At 46.8% G+C, this 24,675-nt stretch overlaps 1 protein-coding gene across 2 annotated transcripts in view; it reads left to right on the forward strand.

Moving 5' to 3' along the window:
- Crtc3 (CREB regulated transcription coactivator 3) overlaps nucleotides 1-20,736 on the forward strand; it is a 74,701-nt gene extending 53,965 nt beyond the window's left edge. The window contains exons 7-15 of one of the 2 annotated variants that reach the window (XM_048368917.1): nucleotides 2,771-2,806; nucleotides 6,250-6,335; nucleotides 7,835-7,884; nucleotides 8,972-9,189; nucleotides 9,719-10,017; nucleotides 14,314-14,493; nucleotides 14,581-14,661; nucleotides 16,600-16,699; nucleotides 18,263-20,736. In XM_048368917.1, the coding sequence (XP_048224874.1) occupies nucleotides 2,771-2,806; nucleotides 6,250-6,335; nucleotides 7,835-7,884; nucleotides 8,972-9,189; nucleotides 9,719-10,017; nucleotides 14,314-14,493; nucleotides 14,581-14,661; nucleotides 16,600-16,699; nucleotides 18,263-18,471 (1,259 nt within the window). In that variant the 3' untranslated portion in view covers nucleotides 18,472-20,736. The remainder of the gene's footprint in view (nucleotides 1-2,770; nucleotides 2,807-6,249; nucleotides 6,336-7,834; nucleotides 7,885-8,971; nucleotides 9,190-9,718; nucleotides 10,018-14,313; nucleotides 14,494-14,580; nucleotides 14,662-16,599; nucleotides 16,700-18,262) is intronic. The other variant, XM_048368919.1, reaches the window with a different exon arrangement.
- Nucleotides 20,737-24,675: the final 3,939 nt, after the last annotated feature.

Raw genomic sequence — 24,675 nt, forward strand, 5'->3', positions numbered from 1 at the left:
ACAGCTGTCTCCAGAAGGTGCTAACCCCAGCCTTCCATTCCTTACCTCATCCAGACTACTAGCAGATGCCTTTAGTCTGGCCTCTCTCCCACACCTCCCATATTGGCCTGTATTTCCTACCCCTGCCAGACATACCCTCCTCTTCCTTCCTTTCTTCCTCCCCTGCCCACCTCTGTTCTTATCCTCTGCCTCCTAGACTTGCACCTGGGCCTTCCCTTCAACCTTACTTCCATTTCTCCCTCCCAGTACTACTGCAGACTTGTTAGGGACTTGGGCTTTCTGAAGGCTCACTGCCTGAAACCAGCAGTATAATCTGAGCATGATTAGTAGAGCTGCCGGGAGGGCTGCATGAGATCATGACATAAAATGCTGGCTGTGTGGTCATCTTCCCGGTGTCCAAAGCCTGCCATCCGTTCCCGTGTGACACGGAGGGCAGCCTTGTGGGCTGGGAGTCTGCGGGCCTCACGGGCAGTCTCGTGATGTAGTCCTCAGGTGACTATAGGTGTGACACAGAGGGCAACCCTATGGGCAATTTCCTGGGAGTCTGCTGGCCTCTTGGACCTCTTGGGCTCATGATGTAGCCCTCAGGTGACTCTCCGGAGACTGCCTTAGTCATTAAGCCTCATGGTGACAAAATACTGCAATCTACCATAGTAGATTACTGCCTGCATAAAAGTTTTCTACTTTTAATAGGATAATCACGTGTTAGTAATCACAATGGTCAGGTTCTTGCCCTTTTTCTATAGGCCAAACTTTGAATGAGAAGCTTCTTTTCCTCTACTCTTCATGTTACTGACCACAGAACCACACCTCACAGCCTTTTAATACCATGTAAGATCACAATTGAGCAAGCAGGCGGCTGGTGCAAGTTTCTAAAAAGAGTGGGCCAAGGACCATCTCCCACAGCAGATCATTAAAGATGTCAATTCCTTGTTTCTAACACCTCTGACTCACCATCTTTGAGTCCTGGGCAAAGGAACCAGCATTGTAACATGCTTGACTAGCAGTCTTTTTTTTTGCCAGTCCTGGGGCTTGAACTCAGGACCTGGGCACTGTCCCTGAGCTTCTTTTGCTCAAGCCTAGCACTCTACCACTTGAGCCACAGCGCCACTTCCAGCTTTTTCTGTTTATGTGGTACTGAGGGATCGAACCCAGGGCTTCATGCATGCTAGGCAAGCACTCTATCACTAAGCTACATTCCCATCCGCCTAGCAGTCTTTATGTGCACTAAAATTAAGTTTCAGTCATTGCTTAGATCTTCTCTGTGAGCCTGGGAGAAACTGTCTCTGTGACTGTGATTCATTTATGACTTCTTGGTGCTGTCTCTGCCCTCAAGTCCCACTAAGATGTTCTACCTTCTATCTGCCTTCTTATATGCAAGCTATATCACCTGACAAGCCCCCCTCCCCCCAACGCTTAGTGCAGGAACTTAGTAAATATTTGTTGAATGAGTGGTTGTTAAATGTTTTATTTAAGTTTTATAGACTAATCAGGTTCATTTAAGAGTTGACCTTACCCAGAAACTTATCTAAACTGTAAATGTGCTGTAATTAAAGACTTAGGTTTAAATTTTTGTTCTGATTCTGTGCCAAAGACTCATTTGGTATAATTGATGGCTGTGGGGAAATGATTAGCTATTATGTTCTTGACCCAACTCTTCGGTTCTAGTTTAAAGGCATAGCAAATGTTGTACTTCATCATCTACAGCATACTTTGTGGATTCAGACAGATTTTTTTTTTTAAACTTTGTGAATAGCTATTGAGTACACCTTTAAAACTGACTTAGGGGCTGGGAATGTGGCTTAGTGGTAGAGTGCTCACCTAACATGCATGAAGCCCTGGGTTCGATTCCTCAAAAACAGAAAAGGCCAGAAGTGGCTCTGTGGCTCAAGTGGTAGAGTATTACTAGCCTTGAGAAAAACAAGCTCAGGGACAGTACCCAGGCCCTGAGTTCAAGCCCCACGACTGGCAAAAAAAAAAAAAAAAAAAAAAAAAAAAAAAAAAAAACCTGACTTATAGACTCTAGATGCATTTTTTTTTTGTTTTTTGTTTTTTTTGCCAGTCCTTGGGCTTGGACTCAGAGCCTGAGCACTGTCCCTGGATTTTTTTTGCCCAAGGCTAGCACTTCGCCACTTGAGCCACAGTACGACTTCTGGCCTTTTCGATATATGTGGTGCTGGGGAATCGAACCCAGGGCTTCATGTATATGAGGCAAGCACTCTTGCCACTAGGCCATATTCCCAGCCCCAGATGCATTTTTTTTTAAGTGACTTGACTGTTGGAATTGCATATGACCACATCCTTCACAGAGCTGTGATTTGTCCCTGCACACTCAAAGTAAGTGTGAGCAGTGACTCAATTACCTGCCCTCCCCCAGGGCAAAGGATTCAAAAGACAGATTCAAGATACACATTTTTGCTTTGTGATTTGAGTAGAGGCTCATGCTCAAGCTTTGAAAAAAAAAAAACCCGGGGGTTTCTTCTCTCAGGACAGAGGCAGTAAGAAGATTCAAGGTTAGTTTGGGACGCTTCTCTCCCATTTCCTGACCTTCCTCCAAAAATGTAAGACTAAGACAATTCTAAAGGAAAAGTAGAAAGATACCAACTGTAGACTCACAATAACTGCGTTTGTATTTAGTATAAGTGCTAATGCACCTTGAATGAACTTGGATGTGTTAAAATTGCCTTAACCCTTAAAATTATATTTTACATCAGCATGAGTAAATGAAAATGAAGGCTGCGCATGAACGTGTTCTCTTCTTCCTCCTTAGGTTTCTGTGATGGAGAGCGTGACAGCCATGGGGAAGGTATGGATCGGGTTCCTTCCTGTGGTGATGGGCCGCTGCCCCTTGTGGGCAGTGCCTCTGTTGACAAAGGCTGACAACTGACTGCTGATTGCAGTGCCTTTCAGAGATGCTCTAAAAAGTTAAGGCTCCTCATGATCAAAGCCATGAAAAAGGAAATGTGTGACTAGATGACAAAGATCCCTTGTTACCCAGGCTCCACAGTCCTGCAGCCACATGCAGAAGAGCAAAAATTGTAACCACATGAATACATCATTTAGGCAATTAGTACAATATCTTTAGAGGAGAGAAAGTCTTAGTGAGTCAGTAATTGAAATTTAAATAAACAGTGCAAGGAAAATAAACTTTCTTTTGCAAAATGGAATTATACATTTTATAGAGGATGCTGAATTGTGTAAAGCTGATTAAAAGAATATTGGAGATCTGTCAAAATGACAAGGCTTTTGACAAATGAGGTTATAACACAGTTCATTTATTCAGTACCAGACATCATTTTCTTTTTCCTAAATCTTTGTAAGATGAAATTTAATTTTTGTAATCTGAAACGGAAGAGCTAAATTAGGTTTCTGTGACAGAGACAAGACTCTAGAGGAATATGATAAGTGAGCGTCTTATATAAACACACTCCTCTTCTGATCAAGCCAAGTTTGGCATTATAATTAGAAAAGTTAAAACAGGTCGGGTACCAGTGTCTCACACCTGTAATCCTAGCTATTGAGAGGGCTGATATCCGAGAACTGTGGTTCAAAACCAGCCTGGGCAAGAAAGTCCATGAGACTCTTATCTCTAGTTAACCACCAAAAAGCTGGAAATAGACCTGTGGCTCGAGTGGTAGAGCACCAGCTTTGAGCCAAAAAGCTCTAGGTCAGCACCTCAGGCCCTGAGTTCAAGCTCCAGAACCAGAAAAGAAGAAAGTTGAATCATCTATAAACATCCTGCCAGGGAGAGGTGGCTCACACCTAGCTACTTGGGAATCTGAGGAGATTTTAGGATTGCTGTTCAAAGCCAGCCCAGGCAAGAAAGACTATGAGACTCTTATCTCCAGTTAACCAAACACTCAGAAGTAGACCTGTGGGTCAAATGGTAGAGCATCATCCTTGAACAAAAAAAGCTCGGAGATAGTACCTAGGTTCTGAGTTCAAGCCCCAAGATCAGCAAAAATAAAAGTAAATGACATTTGATGAAAGTAACTAAGCAACTCAAGGGCAGTGATAGAAGGGAAGAAATGAGGGAGAAAGGGAACAGATGATACGAAACAAAAGGAAAGAAATGTGCATATCACCTGGTCTGGAAGAAATAGTTTTATTGTTAATGTTCGTAGAGTTCATAAGCTTTGTAGACTAGAATGATGTTGTTCATCATTGTGAAGATTAAAATGTGTACTGTGAAATTTATGTAGTTACTTAATCTCAATAAAGAAATAAAAAGTAAATGACATCCATTAGGACAGAAATAAGGGAATAGCTTCAAGGTCATTTCTGTTTTCCCAACAAACTATTTAGAGAATTTCTAACAAACCTACATATGAAAAGAAACTAAAGACAATGAACTCAAAGAAAATAATTTCTGTCCAGACAATGGAGCCCATTCCAGCCACACTGCTGGAGCCAGCCTCTTGAAAAGTCGCAGTCTGGGGCTGGGAATATGGCCTAGTGGCAACAGTGCTTACCTCGTATACCTGAAGCCCTGGGTTCGATTCCCCAGCACCACATATAGAGAAAACGGCCAGAAGTGGCCTTGTGGCTCAAGTGGCAGAGTGCTAGCCTTGAGCAAAAGAAGCCAGGGACAGTGTTCAGGCCCTGAGTCCAAGCCCAAGACTGGCCAAAAAAAAAAGAAAAGTCACAGCCACAATGCCAGCGCAGCCCACAGTACCTTTCAGAACACCTTTCTGTTCTTGCTCTCTTGTTCTTTCCTCCAGCTTTGAAGTAGCTACAAGCTCTGCATGTCCCCCAACAGCAAATAAAGGCCCTCCTCTTGTGGAGTTTACATTTCTGAGGCAGCTTATTAGTGTTTAGACAAAGCAATGTTGGAAGAAAAGAAAGTCAGTTAAAGACAATTGACATACTAAGCTCTAAGTGCTTTGGGTTGAGGATGTAGCCCCTTGGTAGCTTTCAGAAGCCTCTGGGTCCCATCCCCAGCACTGCCAAGGAGAAAAGTCATTTTGAATATCAGGATCAAGATCCCTGGGAGTCTGCACTGTTTTAGCACAAGTTAACATTTGTTAGGATGGTGTTGAGACTGACACTCATCACTACTCCTATAGTATCCTCAGAGACCTTTTCCCCTGTCCACACTGAATTCCTTCTAGGTCTCTGCAGGTGAAGTTATAGCCCAAGTTTATTAAGTAAAAGATAAAGGAATTTTAGGCCTGGGAATGTGGCCTAGTGGCAAGAGTGCTTGCCTTGCATACATGAACCCCTGGGTTCGATTTCTCAGCACCACATATATAGAAAATGGCCAGAAGTGTCACTGTGGCTCAAGTGGCAGAGTGCTTGCCTTGAGGAAAAAGAAGCCAGGGACTGTGCTCAGGTCCTAAGTTCAAAACCCAGGACTGGCAAAAGAAAAAAAAAAAGATAAAGGACTTTTATACTTTGCCTTCCAAGCCTTTTTCTTAGGACTTAGTCTGAAATTGTGGTTTCTATTTTAAGTCTGTTGTCTGTCCTGTGACGGTTGGACTGTAGTGGTGTGATAGCCTGAGCATTCGCCAGTGTGTGAGGCTGTGTCCTCTTGCTGACATCCCTCCTGCATTCCCTTGTCTGTGGTCTGTCTGTGTTTGGTGGCTTGGTAGTCTCGTGTTCACTGGGATAACAGATGTGAAGGCTGTAAGGCAGATGGGTCTCCAGGGAAGGGAGCCTTCTCGGGATGCTGCAGCTGCTGGCCTTACCCATGGGTATCTGTCCATCCTGTGCCCATTGCCAGGAGCCCTTATGTGCTCACCCCACTTCCCTTCATTGCATCCTCACCCTTTCCCAAGCCTGCAGGGCCCTCCCTACCTAACCTCAGCCTTCCTCATTTCTGACCAGTTCCCCTTGCCTAGCTCTCACTCTCAGCGGAAGGGCTGATCTACTTGGTAGTTGCCCAGTTTTCCTCTAAACCTCTGCTTATCCACTCTTGGGGTACACTTTCTGTCAGTAAAGGGGGTCCAGAGCCTCCTGGGATTCTTGCTGCTCTGCCCTGCGGCTGCAGTATACCTGTGGGACCCAGGCATCTGGGACTTTGTCTTTTGAAGATGGTTGTTCATGTGTTATCCTCATCAAGATGGAGTCTGTGTTTGACTCATCCTAACCCACAGTGCTGTCCCACTTTCTTCCTTCTACATAGATAATAAATGTTGGCTAAAGAAACATGTGTTGGGTTTTTTTTGTTTTTTTGTTAAGCCAAGATTGTTTGGCCAAAGGTGGGATGGCTGCCTTCTAATGTAGTGAATGCTGCTTTTTCTCCTCTAGTGCTGTCTTTCCCTGGTCCTTTGAAAGAAGAAAATCTGTTAGCTGTTCCAAAGCCACTGCCGAAACAGCTGTGGGAGACCAAGGAGGTGGGTGAACAGCACTCCGCTCTGCTCTCCATCACTGGGGAGCATGGCAGAAGCCACTGGGTTGTTTGTTTGGGCTTGTTTTGTTTTTGTTTGTAGTGGTGTTTGAACTTTGGACCTTGTGCCTGCTAGTCTATCACTTGAGCCATACCCTCATTCCCTTTTTGCATTGGTCCATCATTATCATCATTACTATTACTATTATTTGCAGTGCTAGGGTTTGAACCCAGTGCTTTGTACTCCCTCAGCTTTCTTGTGTGGCTGGTGCTATACCATTTGAGTCATCTCTGACCCAGATTTTTTTTTACTGGTTAATTGTAGATGAAGTCTCTTGGTCTTTTCTGCCCTTACTGTCTCCAAACCCTTATTCTCAAGATCTCAGTCTGCTGAGTGCCTAGCTGTATTGGTTATTTTTGTAAGCGGGTTTTGCTTTATACGTAGGCTGGCATGGACAGCAGTCCTCCCATTTGTGCCTGTCCTATAGCTGGGATGACAGGCACCTGCTACTGCACTCAGCCATTGGTTGAGATGAAGTGTCAGACTGTCCTGCTCTTAGGCTCCATTTGGAATAGCATTTCATCTCCCAGTCCTTGGGGATTTGTACTCTCCCCACACAAGCTTATATTCTGGTTGAATTACTTATTTTATTTGATATCTCTTTCCTCTTTCTTTACCTTGTTTTGCTTTATTTCTTCTTTTCCTCTCAGGTCAGTTGGGAAAAGGATGTTTATTTAAAAGCAATATATGTAGAACACTGGCCTTTTTGAGGGAAATAATTTACAATATAAGTAAAAGGCATCAAATTTAAAAAGTATGTGAGTGTCATGGTACACTTCTATAATCCAAGAAATCCTGCTAAGGTAGGAGGATTGTGTTTGAGGCCAGCTTTAGCTACAGAGTTTGACCCAGTCTCAAAGAACAAAGGGCGTCGTTGGCTCACGTTTGTAATCCTAGCTACTTGGGAGTCTGAGATCTGAGGATTCGGTTCAAGACCAGTCTGGGCAGGAAAGCCTATGTGTCTCTATCTCCAGTTAACCACCAGAAAACTGGAAATGGAGCTGTGGTTCACATGGTAGAGTGCTAGCCTTGAGCTGAAGAGCTCAGGGACAGCGCCCACACCCAGAGTTGAAGCTCCACGACCGACCAAAACAAGAGGGGGGGGAGGGTGTTTGACGTGTGACTCAAGTGGTAGAGTGCTTAGCTAAAAGGTAGAGTCCTGAGTTCAAACCAGTACCACCCCCCAAAAAACGTCCTATGTATGCGTGCGTGCGTGTGTGTGTGTGTGTGTGTGTGTGTGTGTGTGTTGTATCCCTTATGGCTAGAAACTTAAGAATTTAAAAAGCTTAGTCAGGTATACTTGGCTGCTGTGTAGATATAGGTGCTGTTGGCATGCGTGGCCTCTCCCGCACTCAATGCAGCCCCAAGACATCCCGGAAGACCTTTCCTGAACATTGAATTTGGCCTCCCACAAACTCAGTCCAGCTTTATTTGTCTCTTTCCAGGTTCAGTCCTTGTCAGGGCGCCCTCGATCCTGTGATGTCGGAGGCAGCAAGTAAGTGACGGTTATCCTGCCCAAGTTTCTCCTGACAGAAATTTCCTTTTTTTTTTTTAACCTTTTGTACAACTACTTAAAGTGTTTTTTGTTTTTTTTTCCGGTCATGATAAGGCTTGAACTCTGGGCCTGGGCACTGTCCCTGAGCTCTTCAGCTGAAGGCTAGTGCTCTACCACTTGAGCCACAGCACCACTTCTGGTTTTCTGGTGGCTAATTGGAGATAGGAGTTTCACGGACTTTGCTGCCCGGGCTGGCTTTCAACGAACACAATCCTCAGATCTCAGCATCCTGAGATAGCTAGGATTATAGGCATGAGCCACCAGCACCAGGCTTTAAGGATTTTTTTAAAAGAAAGAAAATGGGACCCAAGTTGGGAACATGGCTCAAGTGGGGAAGTTCCTGCCTAGAAGTACAAGGCCCAGGATTCCAATCCCAGGATCAAAAAAAAAAAAAAAAAATTCTCTAGAATGAGAAAATACATGATCTGGCCTGGTACAAACTCCTATTTTACAGTGTCTGTGGGACAAGGTAGTGGATTTAGAAACCCACCAAAGAACTCTGTGTGTGTGTGTATATATAAAGTTGTGCCTCACCGTTTATATAATGACTTATAATTGACCAAGTACCTTTGTGTCCATAACCTAATCTGATCTTGAAAACGTTACTATGAAGTTAGTATAGATCTAATTTAATAGGGAAGGAGGTTGTATTTGGAGATGTTAAGCCAGCAATCCAAGTTCTCAGAGAAGGGAGAGATAAATTCTCTCTTTGATAAGAAAAATAGTCACACTTTAATCCCAGCTGCTCAGGAGGCTGAGATCTGAGAACTGCAATTCAAAGCCAATCTGGGCAGAAAACGCCATAAGACTCTTATCTCCATTTAACCAGCCAAAAGCCAAATTGGAGCTAGCCTTGAGTGAAAAAGCTCGAAGGGACAGCACCAAGGCCTCGAGTTCAAGCCCTTATACCAGCACCAAAAAAAAATTAAAATTAAAAAGGGGAAGGAAAGCAAGAAGCATCATGTATGTCTATTTCCTAAAAGCCAAATGCCCTGCGGAAGGTGATGTTTACCTTGCTTTCTTCCAGTGTTTTCCCACACAATGGTCAAAATGTAGGCCTCTCCCCCTTTCTGGGGACCTTGAACACTGGAGGGTCATTGCCAGATCTAACCAACCTCCACTACTCCGCGCCTCTACCGGCCTCCCTGGACACCAGTGAGCACCTCTTTGGTAGCATGAGTGTAGGGAACAGTGTGGGCAACCTCCCAGCAGCAATGACCCACCTGGGAATAAGAAGCTCCTCCGGTGAGTATCCCCTGTGTACCAGGGGCCTTGACTCTGTCCCCCAGTGGTGAAGACTGTGTACTCCCGATGTCCATGAGACTTCATGTTTTGTCAGAACAAAGAAGAACCCTGTGGTGGGACTTGGGGCAGCCATTCCTCTGACTCCCTGGAATGCTAAGGGTATTAATAGCTGCCTGAGAGCCACAGCTCTGGCTAAGACTGTTTAAAGGCAGCAGAGGATTCAGGCAGTGAGCCTGGGACAGATGTATTGAGGGCTCCACAGCCCTAGGCTCCTTTCCCTGGAATGGAGCTGAGAAGTGTGGCGTGGTGGTAGTGAGCTTGCCCTTGCTTACTTATATCGTGCTCACCCTTGCTTAGATCATCTAGTTCCTCTTGGAAACAGTAACTGTCATTTGCTTGTGCTGGATGCTTGGTATCTTCTCTCTCGCTGTGTAATCCCATATGAGTAGGATGTTTTCTTTACTCGTTGGAAAACAAGAGATTTCATCTGAAACTATAGCGGGTAACTTGTGAATATGTTATCTTTCAGGTCTCCAGAGTTCTCGGAGTAACCCCTCAATCCAGGCCACGCTCAGTAAAATCACCCTGTCCTCGCCCCTGAGCAGCCACCCACAGACATCTGCCCCCAATACATCTGCTCTCCACCCCTCACTCCGCCTCTTTTCCCTTAGCAACCCCTCTCTTCCCACCACAAACCTGAGCGGCCCCTCTCGGCGCCGGCAGCCCCCCGTCAGCCCCCTCACGCTCTCTCCTGGCCCCGAAGCACATCCAGGTTTCAGCAGGCAGCTCTCTTCAACCAGCCCGCTGAACCCGTATCCTGCCTCCCAGGTAATAAAAGGAGTGAAGAGGTGGACACAGAATCTAGACTGGCCCTTCTTTTGGGGTTATTTTGGATTAGGTCTGTTACAGCAAACGTGGCGATGGTTAGTGGAGTCATTTCTGTTACACCTGATGTGAGAGCAAAAAGAGGTGTGAGTAATACAGAAAGGATTGATTGTCTAATGGCAGACTTGCTGGGTTTACTACTCTTAAGCAAATATTGAACAGTTTCCAATTGTAGGACATGGAGAACACAGTGCAGATTTGTCTAAGATAGTGAAGGAAACTAGGTTACAATTTCAGAACTTATGTGGAAAATTAACTGTTGACTCTATTCACATTAAGCCACAGGAGAGAGCCAAAAAACAAAAAGTTTAGTACCTTTCTGAAGCTTTGATAGTCCATTAGCTTTCTTGTCTAATTACCACAGTAGATTTGAGAAGCAATGCGTCTATTGTTCATAACATACTATAACGAGGATTATAGCGCTATAAAAGGACTAACAGGGGCCAGGAGTTTGACCTACTGGTAGAGTGCTTGCCTAGCATGCACGAAACCCGGGGTTCAATTCCTCAGTATCACATACACAGAAAAAGCCGGAAGTGGTGCTGTGGCTCAAGTGGTAGAGTGAGGGGGAAAGATGGAAGGTAGGGAAGAAGGAGGACACATGTCAAAGTCACACGCTTACTTAGAATTACAGAAGTTGAAAGTGCATTTTAACTTGTTGACTATGTTTTTATTCTAAACACTTAAGGGTGGTTCTCCTTACCATAATCATCTATGAATATATTTTTAACCTATTGGTCACACCCTAGGTACATCATAACATCATGTACTACTAGACACTTCCCGTAATGAGTCCTGGCTTGCTAGGCGGGAGGGAGTTAGGTCTTGTTAGTCACACTCCCCATCCCTGCTCAGGGACCTTGACTGTGTGGCTTCCCTCTAGGGGAGGTGGAGAGGAGTTGCATAATTGGTTTTGTGAGTCTTTTTTTGGTTTTGGATTGCCTTTGGTTTTATTTTGCAAGACCGTTTTATGGCATATGAAAGTATTCTTGCCTTCTAAACACATTTTAAGAAGACTTATCTAGATAGAGAATGCCCTCTTTCTGTGTCTTTTTTTTATTATTTAATGTTCAGATTCCTTAAGAAAAAAAACTATTATTCATGCACAACCCTTTAGATTATGAGATAATAGTTTCCTCACCTTCCGTTTTTGCTTCCTAGAGTTAACTGTTCTCCTATTCCATCCCTTTTCTTTGTGTCAGTGTGTATTTTATGCTTGTTTTCTTCTACTACATTTGGTCGTTATCCAATGTTATCCTTCCAAGGAAATCAGGATTTAGCTCTCCTCAGCACTCCCTCACCTTTCACCCTCCACACACACTCTTCCCACCCGCCCTCCTCACTTACGGTAACTTTGGTTAGAACATTTCTCAGCCCTCAGTGTTTCTACAGTTTTTATCATTTTGTCAGAGTTGATCCATTTCATATACTATGAACTAACAGATGAGGCTGTTCTTCAGAGTTAGGAAATGTCTTACTGTTCTGCTGCTGTTGATCTGTGTGTGCATTACTAAGTCAGCCCAATCCTGGTGTTGGCTGGCTCTCAATACATTTGAAAACAAACCCTCTGTTAGCTTTATAAAAAGAAGGGTGGTGTGACTTTACATGGCTTTTCTTTTCTTTTTGTGCCAGTATTGGATCTTGAACTCAAGGCTTCCTGCTCTTGCTTGGCTCTCCTCCTCCCAAGGCAAATACTCTTCCACTTGAGCCAAACTTCCAGGTCCAGTTTTTTGCTAGTTAATTTGGGGGGATAAGAGTCTCACAAACTTTTCAGCCTGGACTAGCTTTGAACTTGGATTCTCAGAGCTCAGTCTCCTGAGTGATTAGGATTACAGGTGTGAGCCACTTGTGCCCAGCTTTGCATGACTTGAAAATGTTGTTATTCTGCCTGCCAGTTAATTAATAATTTGGCTAGAGAACTTGACATTTGAAAACTTTTTCCTCTGGAATTTTTGATCTATTGATCTATTGCCTTTTAGTTCCTCGAGTTGTTGGGAAATCTAATGCATTCTTGGTCTTAGTACTTTGATTGAAATCTTCTTTCTTCAGTTGAAATCTAGGATTTTGTTTTGTTCCCACCATTCTGAAACTGGTGGGATAAGTTGGAGTGGCCTGAGTCTGGATGTATGCTGGTTCTTCAGTCTGCAAATTTAAATCTGCCACTTATGAGAAATTTCCCTTAAGTATTTCTTCCCTAGTTTTCTTCCTTCTATTTTCTCTGTTTCTTTTTTTTTTTTGGCCAGTCCTGGGCCTTGGACTCAGGGCCTGAGCACTGTCCCTGGCTTCCTTTTGCTCAAGGCTAGCACTCTGCCACTTGAGCCACAGCGCCACTTCTGGCCATTTTCTGTATATGTGGTGCTGGGGAATCGAACCCAGGGCCTTATGTATACGAGGCAAGCTCTCTTGCCACTAGGCCATATCCCCAGCCCCTATTTTCTCTGTTTCTTCTGTAATTTCTGGCGTATGAATGTTCAACATCACCAATTTCTCTCCTAATACCCCTGTTTTCTCCTATCTCTTTTTTCTTTTGCTGCTTTATTTACTTATTTTTTTGCCTAACTAGATTTGAACTCAGCACATTTGATAGATAGGCACATGATCACTTGAGCTGCACCTCCAGCTTTGTTTGCTGTGCTGGTTTTGAGTTTTTATTTTTGCCAGTCCTGGGGCTTGAACTCAGGGCCTGAGCACTGCCCCTGGCTTCTTTTTGCTCAAGGTGCTAGCACTCTACCACTTGAGCCACAGCACTACTTCCAGCTTTTTCTATTTATGTGGTGCTGAGGAATTGAACTCAGGGCTTTATGCATGCTAGGTAAGCACTCTACCTCAAAGCCACATTCCCAGCCCTGCTGTAGTGGTTTTTTTATAGAGTCTCCCTTTTTGCCCACACTGGCCTGTACTGTGATCCTCCTGTTTACACTTCCTGCTGTAGCTTGGCATGGCAGACACTGTACCCACATTTTTCTTTTGTGATAGAGTCACACAAACCTTTCTTTTTGTTTCTGAATGTTCCTTTTTTTTATAGCTTCATTACCTGTTCCATGGACTCCATATCAACTTTCATCTCACTGAGCTTCTTAGTTGTAGTTTTTTTCAGGTTTGTACAGGTTTTGGTTTTAGTTTTGTTTCTATGCCTCTGTTGGGGTTTGGACTCAGAGCCTTGACACTGTCCCTTAGCTTTTTCTCTTTTTGCTCAAGGCTAGTGTTCTGCCATTTGAGCTATCACTGTTTCCAGCTCTTTGGTAGTTTAAGAGATAAGAGTCCTAAGGACTTTCCTGCCTAAGCTGTCTTTAAACTGTGACCCTCAGATCTCAGCTTCCTGAATAGCTAGGATTATAGGCATGAACCACCAATGCCTGGGTTTTTTGTTTGTTTGTTTTTTGGCCAGTCCTGGGGCTTGAACTCAGGGCCTGGGTACTGTTCCTGAGCTTCTTTTGCTCAAGGCTAGCACTCTACCACTTGAGCCACAGCTTTTTTCTGTGTATGTGGTACTGAGGAATGGAACCCAGGGCTTCATGCATGCTAGTAGGCAAGCTCTCTACCACTAAGCCACATTCCAAGCCTTGGGTTTTTTTTTTTTAAATGATAGAATTTTCCAAGTTGCATAAAAGTAAGAGAACACAATATAACAAATCTTCCTCCCTATCTAGGCTCCAGTGACCCTTACTTTACTTTTATTTACCATCTCCAGAGGCCAGGCTCCCATCTCCTGGCAAGAGTCAGGTGTTAGGGACCCTACCCGCCCCCCCAAGCTTTGACCAGTCACCCTATTGCCTGCTGTTACCACTCCAGAGCCCATTAGAGACTCCAGAAGTGCAAAGCATATCACCTCTGCCAGCTTAGCATTTGGCTTTCTCGGCTCCCATCACCCTCTCCTCCTCCTGTTATTATGTTGAAGTGGTTTATTAATGTTAACTGCTATTTAATCTTTTAGTGTCTTGTTTTAGTGCAGATGTGGCAACAGCTCAGCTCAGTGCCTTTTTCAATCTTCCATACCTAACTAGGAGTCGTGGCTTTACAAACAAAACAGAGCATAATTTTCACTGAGAAAACAAAGAGAGAAAAGGTGATATTCTTGTTTAGATTTTTTTTTAAAGACAGTAGGAAGGTCATTGAAGGGGAATGCTTTTAGAGAAAGTGATATTGGAGATGTATTGGGGCAGAAACAGGCCTGTCCACAACCTGGGCATGGAATACAGAGGTGAGGAAAGCCTCAGGCTTCTGTTGCTTGTTTTACAGATGGTGTCCTCAGAGCGAAGTCCACTTTCCTTCCTGCCCACAGAAGCCCAGGTGTCCCCCCCGCCTCCTTACCCCACGCCCCAGGAGCTGCCCCAGCCACTCCTGCAGCAGCCCTGCCCCCAGGATCCCTCTGCTCAGCAGTCCCTGCCTCAGACAGACTTCCAGCTTCTTCCATCCCAGGTGAGTCCCTCCTGGAACATCAGTCAGAAAGAAGGCTTATTTGGCTCAGAATTCCAAGCTAAATGGTCACCTCTTTGTCCCCTGAAGGGCTCGTCTTTGACCAACTTCTTCCCAGATGTAGGCTTTGACCCACAGTCCATCCAGTCAGGCCCAGCCTTCCCTCAACAGGTGCGTAATCAGCCCAGCCCTCCCCTTCCTTGCCATAAAACTGCACCATTTAGGCTCTTCCCTGTGTAAACGCCACCAGCTAGGTGAAGCACTGACTTCCCAGTATCAACTGTGCTCTGTGGCCCAGTGCTGGCCTGGCTGCCTCTTTAGGGCCAGGCCTTTGTAGAGGAGCCCATGGTAGGAGAACTATCAGTACTGGAAAGGACTAAGGCTCAGGGAAGGCCGTGCCAGCCCCAGCAGCACAGTTAGGAGGAGGCACAGCATTGTGCCCACAGGCCGAGTGGCATGGTCAGCAGTGTGTGGCCTCCTGGGACAGCTTGGTCCAGGCTGGGACTTTGTGGGAGGGGGTGGGGGGGAAGGAGACGGACCATCTTCCCTAAGGCATTTGCATGCTATTTCATTTTGTTTTTCTGTTTCTAGCACTGACCATTTTCAATACTCTTAGATTTTAGGATATTCAGGTTCAAGATGGACTAAAGAGTAAAGGAAGGTTAAGTGGCTCCCAGAACTTTAATAAATTCTCAAGTAGATCATGATAAAGCCTCACAGAACTCCTCACCTCCCTGGTTCTTGGGCTTTTTATTTCTTGGTGCTTTTGATTTTAATTTTTGTACAGTGCTGGGGATCAGATCCTCCCACAGCCAAAGAGGTACTGTAGCACTGAGCCACACCCCAGTGCTACCTCTCCATGCTCCTTTTCAGTCTGGGCGAGACTCAATGTTTGACCAAAAAAAGTGATGGAAACTCCTGTTTTGTTTTGTTTTGTTTGTTTTGGTGCCACTTCTGGGGCTTGAACTCAGGGCCTAGGCATTGTCCCTGAGATTGTTTTTCTCAGGCTAGCTCCCTGCCACTTGAGCCACAGCACCACTTCCAGCTTTCTCTGAGTAGTTTTTTCACAGACTTTCCTACCTGAAATGACTTCAAACTGTGATCCTCAGATCTCAGCCTCCTGAGTATAAGCTGGTAGGCATGAGCCACCAGCACTAGCTCTGAGACCTTCTTTTTCCCCCTTGGGGCTTGAACTCAGGGCCTGAGCACTGTCTCTGAGTTTCTTTTTGCCCAAGGCTAGCCCTCTACCACTTGAGCCACAGCTCCACTTCTGGCTTTTTCTCAGTAGTTTATTGGAGATAAGAGTCTTGCAGACTTTTTTACTTAGGCTGGCTTCAAACCATGATCCTCAGATCTCTCAGCCGCGTGAGAAGCTAGTATTACAGGCGTGAGCCACCAGTGCCTGGCTTTGAGACTTTTTTTTTTTGGCTAGTCCTAGGCCGTGAACTCAGGGCCTGAGCACTGTCCCTGGCTTCTTTTTGGCTCAAGGCTAGCACTCTGCCACTTGAGCCACAGCACCACTTCTGGCCATTTTCTGCATATGTGGTGCTGAGGAATCGAACCCAGGGCCTCATGTATACGAGGCAAGCACTCTTGCCACTAGGCCATATTCCCAGCCCCTTTGAGACATTTTTTTAAGGCTATTGGAAACTGGGTTTGAGGAAAGGCACCTAGAGCAGTCCCTGGTCTGACTGGTCCCCTTGGAGGCATTCTCACAGTGTGGCACCAGCCTGAGGAGGGTGAAACGGAACTCTCATGCATTTTCCAGAAACCATCGAGGAAAGGGCCCACCCCTCCCTTGGTGACAACCCGAGTCTCAGGGTTCCCACCGGTGGTGGTTGGCAAAGGCCTTGGAGAGGCTGAGGAGACTGCGCATGTGACCACTGGTGTCCCTGGGGGTCACATAGTGACTGCCCCCTACCCACTCTGCGGGCCCCAGGATCCCCTCCTTCACCTCCATCCACCTTCCTGTGAGGACTATTCTGCCTACATTATCACCTCCACAGCGCACCTGGTGTCCTGGCAGAAGGGCTCTGGGGGTAGCTTGCTTGTCTGGCCTGCTCTCTCAGAAGCAGACTTGCTTCTTACATATGATTGCTGTGCTCCCAGGTACCCCTGCAGCAAGACGCCCGAGAACCACAGGATTCGTTGCATCTGAGACCAAACTTGTATTCCAACTGTGGGAACTTCCAGAACACAGTCCTGACAGGTGAGTGCGGCCACCCCTCTGCTGCCTCACAGGCTTCATCTTCCCCGGACTTTACAGAAAGGAGGTCACTTCCCATGACTATCCTTTGTACAAGGTGTCACACAAAGTAGTGCCTTTTTGAACTAGTGCCTTTCTGCTCAAGTGTACACCTAAACCACAATCCTATTTTTCTCTTCCCACTGTAGCTGGAATGACAGGTATATGCACACTACCACACTCAGCTTTTAGGTGAGAAAGGATCTCACATATATGCTCAGGCTGTCCCCAAACTGCTAGCCTCTTAATCTCAGCCTCTGAAGTAGCTTAGATTACAGATGTGAGCTATTCATGGCCACTTCAGCTCTGGAGACCACAAGACAGAGAGCAAAGGGCCTGGGAGTCAAAACTCTTGTGAAATATTTAGTCTTGGTTTCTTAACCATCATTTCAGTTTTTTGTTTTTTGGCTTTTTTTTGCCAGTCCTGGGGCTTGAACTCAGGGCCTGAGCACTATCCCTGGCTTCTTTTTGCTCAGGGCTAGCACTCTACCCCTTGAGCCATAGCACCACTTCCGGCTTTTTTCTATATCTGTGGTGCTGAGGAATTGAACCCAGGGCTTCATGTATATGAGGCAAGCACTCTACCACTAGGCCATATTCCCTGATTAACCATCATTTCAGGAGAGAAAATCTGCAAAAGTTGGGAATTTGGGAACTGACTGTCAAGAATATTAGTCATGCCAGGCACTGGTGCCTCATATTGGTTTGTTTTTTTTTTTTGGACAGTCCTGGGGCTTGGACTCAGGGCCTGAGCACTGTCCCTGGCTTCTTTTTGCTCAAGGCTAGCACTCTGCCACTTGAGCCATTTCTGGCCATTTTCTGTATATGTGGTGCTGGGGAATTGAACCCAGGGCCTCATGTATAGGAGGCAGGCATTCTTGCCACTAGGCCATACTCCCAGCCCCTGGTGCCTCATACTTGTAATCCTAGCTACTCAGGAAGCTGAGATCTAAGGATCACAGCTCAAATCCATCCTGGGCAAGAAAATCCATGAGTCTCTTATCTCAAATAAACTACTCAGAAAAATCTGGAAATGGTGCTATGGCTCAAGTGGTAGAATTCTAGCCTTGAGCACATAGAGGCTCAGGGACAGAGCCCAGACCCTGAGTTCAAGCCCCAGGACTGGCAAAATAAAAAATAAAAAATGGCTTATACCTACAGTCTCAGGAGGCTGAGAGCAGGAAAACCACAGCATGAGCCATAGAAAGGAAAGCAGAGAAAGTCCAAAGCCATCCTCAGAAAAACATAAGACCCTGTTTAAAGTAAAGCACAAAAGATCTGGGTGTGTGGCTCAAGTGGTAGATTGCCTTCCTAGCAAGCACAAAACCCTGAGTCCAAACTCCAGTACTGAAAAGAAAAACAAACAATATTGATTCCAGGGCAAGAACTGTGAGCCTGGGGATGGTCCATCTGCGGGAGCTATTGTGCTGGAACATAGAAGTTCGCTCCTTAGGGCATTGCTATTAGTTGTTCTCTTCGTAGCCTGAACCCCCATACTCACCCCTCCTAATCACTCTGTCCTTTCAGAAGACTCAAATGCCAGCCTGTTCAAAGATCTCAGCAGTGCCCTGGCAGGCATGCCTGAGGTCAGCCTGAATGTGGACACTTCATTTCCATTGGAAGAGGAGCTCCAAATTGAACCCCTGAGCCTGGATGGACTCAACATGTTGAGTGACTCCAGCATGGGCCTGCTTGACCCCTCTGTGGAAGAGACATTTCGAGCTGACCGACTGTGAGCAGAATGCAACAGGACAGAAGTTTTGAAACAGCCAAAGCAGATGGGAAGAGAATGGAGCCAGTAAACCTGGACATTAGTTATCTCTGCGTGGAAGGATCCAAGCCCAGGCACTAGGCTTTTAGCTCAGGTTCCATCTCAGGCACCATCACCTTTCCTATACACAAAGCTCCATCCTGCCTCTCAGACCTGCAGCACAAGCTACTGTGGTAGGCAGGCTGCTTATGAGCTTCTGATGAGCCAGACGCTCCTTCCCCTGACCTTTCCATCTTTCTGTTGGTCATCCAGCCGGTCGATGTGTAAATGCAGAAAATACTGGTAGAGGAGGCCTCTTTAGCAGCATGTAGTGCTCAGAACCACTGATCTGTCGACACTGAAGATGCAGCCGGGGGGGAAGGCTGGCGAAGGTGGCTCATTTTCAGGCAACGGTACCTGGACACCATGATGCCTTCACCATGGCACCCATAGGCGAGGCACCTTTGCTGGTGGACATACCGAAGCCTCAGCCAACAGCCATGGCCCCTTACGTGCCTTAAGTAAAATACAAAGATGTTTGACCCTGAGTCCAAGGACAGGCTCAAGTCAGGCAAGCTGCGTGCTCGTTTGTTTCCTCCTGGTTTGTAATCTCTCTTCTGCTGCTTCAGTACACTTGTCCTTTGTACAGGAGGAAAGGAAGACTTTATTCAGTCACTGAAAAAAGCCCCCCAGGAACAGACAAGCCTGAAAAGAACGGTGCTCCTTGAAGGCTGAGGAAGAAGAGGCAACTGAAGGTGTCTTAAACTCTGGAGAAGCACACGCCTCCTCCTTCCTGCCTCCCTCCCTCCCAACCAACTGGAGGGAGCTGCCCAAGGTCCTGTGAGACCCAAGCGCCGAGCCGAGCCCCCCTGGCCTCTGCAGGGCAGTGTCCTTGTGGGTCAGGCATTTGACAGTCTCATTGGACTGGAAGCCCCTGGCCTACAGGGACTGTGCCTTCCTCCTCACCGAGCCCCTAGTACCTAACAGGTGCCTGGCCCAGAACAAGTGCTGTGTAACTGCTTGTCCAATGCATTCATGCATGTGTGAGCGAATGAATGAACAAATGCGTGAACAAACCTGCCATGTTAGGAGGCAGTCTAATCTATAGCAAACTCCTTTCCTGCCACACCTCAGTTTTACTTTCTCTAATACTTGTGCCTTTGGCTACCTTATGTATGCACTTCGATATGCTTTTAACATTAGGTGACCTGTCTAGGCACCCATTCGGGTTGTGTGCTGTAGCAGGTGGTGGAAGTTGTCTTCTGAGGGCAACCAGAATGGCTGAGCAAAGCACAGCCTTCACCTCAAAGGTCTTCCCCAGATCCATGTCTTGCTCCAAACAGCTTCAGAGATTCAGGCTTTGAGGTGGAAGAAATTGAAGGTAAATGATTGAGTAGTAAGCCCTAGTTAGACCTTAGCCGATTCCACCACTGATTAAGCCGGAGAAATAGTGACGACCACTGAGGAGGAGCAGGTGTGAAAGGTGGAGGAGAAAGCTGGGAGCATGCTAAAGGAGGGGTGAGAAGCTGGACCTTTGCCTCGATGGCGTTGTCCTTCCCAGAGATGCCACAGCATTGCTGCTGGTTCTGGGCCACGGGGAGGAAGCCGCCACTCCTGTGCCTTACAAGAGGAGGCTTATCACAGCTTCATCCTCCCCACAGCGCCCCCCATTTCTCCACCCTCCTCTTACGGGATCACCTGGGAACCCAAGCATTCCTGTTCTGTTTGCCCCAGGCTCCTGCGGAGTTAGACAATGAAACTAGAACCCTTGCCTGCTGCCCTCATTCCCAATGAGACCTTCTGAGCTCCATGCTTGAGAGCTCACAGGGAGTGGTGTTCTAAAGGAAAAGGGCCTTTCAGGGCTTTAATACCATCCAGCACCCCAGAGTACCATGGGAAGCCAACTCTTCTCAAAGGCTCCCCTGAAGTTGAATCTCACCTTTCAGGGAATTGTGCTGGTATAGGAGTTGTATTTTTGAAGAAAGGGGGTCCCTGCATAACCCACCTTTACATAGTGCCTTCATATGGAGATGATTGCGCTGGGGGCCCCCTGCCGGTGGAGGTGGAAGTGCAGAAGACAGTGCCCTTGGGTCCAGTAATCTGAACGTGACACAGCCCACCTTGTGTGGACAGCCACCCAACCCCGCAGGACGTGCCCCTGTGAACCTGCATTCAGCCCCTGCCGTGACCAAGCTCTCCTGGTCCTTGGCACTGGAAATAGCTAGGCTTCCAAAACACTATTTTCCGGGCTGGGGATATGGCCTAGTGGCAAGAGTGCCTGCCTCATATACATGAGGCCCTGGGTTCGATTCCCCAGCACCACATATACAGAAAATGGCCAGAAGTGGCGCTGTGGCTCAAGTGGCAGAGTGCTAGCCTTGAGCAAAAAGAAGCCAGGGACAGTGCTCAGGCCCTGAGTCCAAGCCCCAGGACTGGCAAAAACAAAACAAAACAAAAAACAAAACACTATTTTCCAGTACTTTTGTAACCAGACGTCAGACTCCATTCAGTTACTAACAGTCAAACAGCATAGAGCTAAAACCCCTGTCCCGTTTTCCTTTTCACATGGGCGTGGATTTTAGGACGGAGGGTGTTAGGTGACAATCATCTTCATCCTATCCAGAGGAACATCCTTTACCCTCCTTTGCCCTGTTTCATTTCTCCAAATCTACTGTATATTCCCTAAGCTGCAATGTGGTGTGTTTGAATCCATCCTTGGATTTGAACTTGCTTTCCATGCTGACTCTCGATGGCCCTTCTGATTTATGCACAGGTGGTTCTGAGCGCAGTTCCGTCGCTTCTCAAATGGGACCGTCACAACAGCTAATAAACTTCCTGCCAGTGTCCTAACTCCCAGGTCCCCTTGTTAAACAATATTTAAAGATTGGAATTTGTATAAAGTAGCTTCCAAGTTTTATAATACATCATTTTACATCTTTCGTAATTAAAAGCAGCACAATATGGTTGTATATGCTTTTGGCGTTTTTCTTCTGCCTCAAGTAATGAGTGAATGGGAGGCTGCCTTTGGTCTGTGGGTGTGTTGCACGTGCACACACGTAGATATGCATGTCAGCTCTAGGGCATGGAAGGGGCTTGAACTCCAGGACCTGGGTACTGTCCCTGAGCTTCTTTTTGCTCAAGGCTAGCACTCTACCACTTGGGCCACGGCGCTACTTCTGGCTTTTTCTATATATGTGGTGCTGAGGAACCCAGGGCTTCATGTATATGAGGCGAGCACTTTACCACTAGGCCATATTCCCAGCCCCTTTGATGGTTTATTAGAGATAAGAGTCTTACAGACTTTCCTGCCCGGGCTGGCTTTGAACTAGGATCCTCAGGTCTCAGCCTTCTAAGGAGGATGGTTGACAGCCACTAGCCACAGCTTACAACTCCCTCTTCTAGCATTGCCAAATCCAGTGCTGGTCCTCAGCCTGCCAAGCTTGACTCTACACTGAAGCCCTCTGGCCCCTTTCTTTGAAGCCTCTCCTAGGCTCCAGTAAGACTTTTCCAGCACACAAGCCCCCATCTCCCATGTGTGTCCTGGCCTAGCTTTCTATCACCTGCCCCAGGCCACCAGCCCAGCCCTGCACACTGGTGAGCCTCCCTTCACGGCCCCAGCCTGCCTGTCAACTCAGGCTCATCACACACTCCACCTCATCCCTTTGCTGGCCTTCACAGACCCTTGGGTGGTGTGTTCATCTTTGCTGCCCTTGCCCTTCCCCACTCCTGAGGGATCTGGGACTTGGGGCTGGGACCATGCCTATTAGTACATTTATTGTAAGCCCGCAGTAAACCCCCAGTATCCTGTTTTTGACTGTTACTTGCTGCATGAATCTGTTATTCTTTCAAAGGCAGTATACATTAATATTTAGTGTTATTGAAATATCAAACATACACTAAGAGGAGTGTTTTAAATCTTGTTTTGGTCCTGCTTGTTTAATGAGTCCTATCCTGCTTGCAATGATTTGCAGTAGCTGCTGCGTGTGGCTGTGTTCCCATGTGAGCACTAGATGGAGCCCTGCTATAAGAGTGGCTCTCTGGACCTGAGATCAGCCAGACAGAGCCACCTGGGCCTCAGCCTTTGGGCTTGGTTGGCAGCAGTGTTGTTAGTCTGATCCTACCCCAGAGGCTGTGAGTAGCCACCTTGGACTGGCAGACCCTTCATGAGACCCTTCATGACACACACCCCTCCCAGCAAGCGGAAAGTGAGGCCGAGCGAGGATGATGTCCTGCGGGAGCATATGAGGGAACGGGCCAGGATGTCCACCAGACCAGACAGTGGAGACACAGCCTGAGCCCTGTGGGCTTGAAACTGCATCATCCGGAGGCATCTGCTAGACTCGCTCCTCCACCGCTGAGCACAGAAATGAACCGAACCCCTGGCCCCACAGAGGAAGGGCCTGACCCAGCCACAACGCCTCTGGGCGGGGGGGGGGGGGGGGGCTGGCAGAGGAGCACCTGTTTTTTCTCTTCCCTGAACTTTTTTAGTACTGGGGCTTAAACTTAGAGCCTCGCACTCTTCCTTGCCTTTTATTTTTCCCTCAAAGCTAGGACTCTACTACTTGAGCCACACTTTCATTTCTAACTTTTGCCAGTTCGTTGGAGATGAGTCTCATGGATTTGTTTTTCCCAGTCTGCCTTCAAACTGTAATCCTTAGATCTCAGCTTCCTGAGTAGCTAGGATTACGGTGAACCTTTAACACCTAGCCAGAAACACAATTTTTTTTTTTTGCCAGTCCTGGGGCTTGAACTCAGAGCCTGAGCACTGTCCCTGGATTCTTTGTGCTCAAGGCTAGTATTCTGCCACTTGAGCCACAGCGCCACTTCTGGCCTTTCTATATCTATGGTGCTGAGGAATTGAACCCAGGGCTTTGTGTATACGAGGCAAGCACTCTACCGCTAGGCCATATTCCCAGGCCCCAGAAACAGTTTTTAATTTTTACAAAAAAGGCTTTACTGGATTGGGGCTGGAACTCAATGGTGAAGCACCTCCCTAGTATTCACAAGTCCCTGAATTCAATCCCCAATGCCGGGGGAAGATACATGTTTTGCTTTTATGAAAAATAAACAAGGTAGCAGTGGCTCCTACCTGTCATCCTAGCTAATCAGGAGGCTGAGGTCTGAGGATCATGGTTCAAAGCCAGCCCAGGCAGAAAAGACTGTGAGACCCTTTATTTTCACTGAACTACCAAAAAAGCCAGAAGTGGAGCTGTGGTTCAAGTGGAAGAGCACTTAGCCTTGAAAAGCTCAGGAACAGTTCCCTGGCCCGGAGTTCAAGCCCCAGGACCAGCACAAAAAGAAAAACAAAACACAAAAAATAACCTGTACTCATTTGAAAATTTTCTAAGTGGTTTAGAAAACCAAGCAAGCACCCCAGAAACCATCATGACACCCAAGGACGTCAATGAAGACAAGTGTCTACGCCCATCCTCGGAGAAGAGGACAGGTAGGCGGCTGGAAATTTTTCCAAAAATGGGCTCGTACAAAAGATGCTCTTTAGAAAAAGTATTTAAATTGAACAGAACAAAAAGAAACCTCCATGCCATGAATAGTTTGGCTGCTTCTCAGACTTCTGACTTCTCTGAAGGACAGAAAGCTAGGGAGTGGCTGGTGGGTTTGTGCTCGCAGCTCACCTGGCATCCAGTATCTCTCACGACCTGCGGTTCCGGGTAAGGAAATGAACTGACAGCCGCTTCCCACCTCCTTCCCCTCCCCTAGTGCGAGCTTGTGTTTTCACATCACCAAGATTTGCATTGTTTACTTCCTGTCCTGAGACCCTCCTTCCCACCATTGTTTCTCTCAGGTCTTGTGTGGGTTCCCTGTGCCTGGCCTGGCCCTTCAGGATGGGTTGCCCCTTCCTGAGTGGGTTTTATTCACCCCACGGCTGCTGGCCAGTTACCACACTGAGGAAGGAAGCAGGCAGCGCTTTGTATAACTTCAGGACAAAAATTAAAACCCAGTCTCTTTGTCATCCCTACAGCAGCACTGACTTCATGATTGGGGGCACAGAGACCCCCAGGGTCCCAGAAAGGGAAGTACTTAGCACATTTGATCATCCTGACTGATGACCCCATTCCTAGCCCCTCTGGGAAACACTTGAGCGCCCCTCCTGACCTCCAAGGAGGGAAAAACTCAGTAACCCTAACAGACACAGAGAACAGCCTGGCTCCCGTGGCCCAGCCCTGGCAGG

This window comes from Perognathus longimembris, chromosome 20 (assembly GCF_023159225.1).
Source record: "Perognathus longimembris pacificus isolate PPM17 chromosome 20, ASM2315922v1, whole genome shotgun sequence".
Taxonomy (NCBI): domain Eukaryota; kingdom Metazoa; phylum Chordata; class Mammalia; order Rodentia; family Heteromyidae; genus Perognathus; species Perognathus longimembris.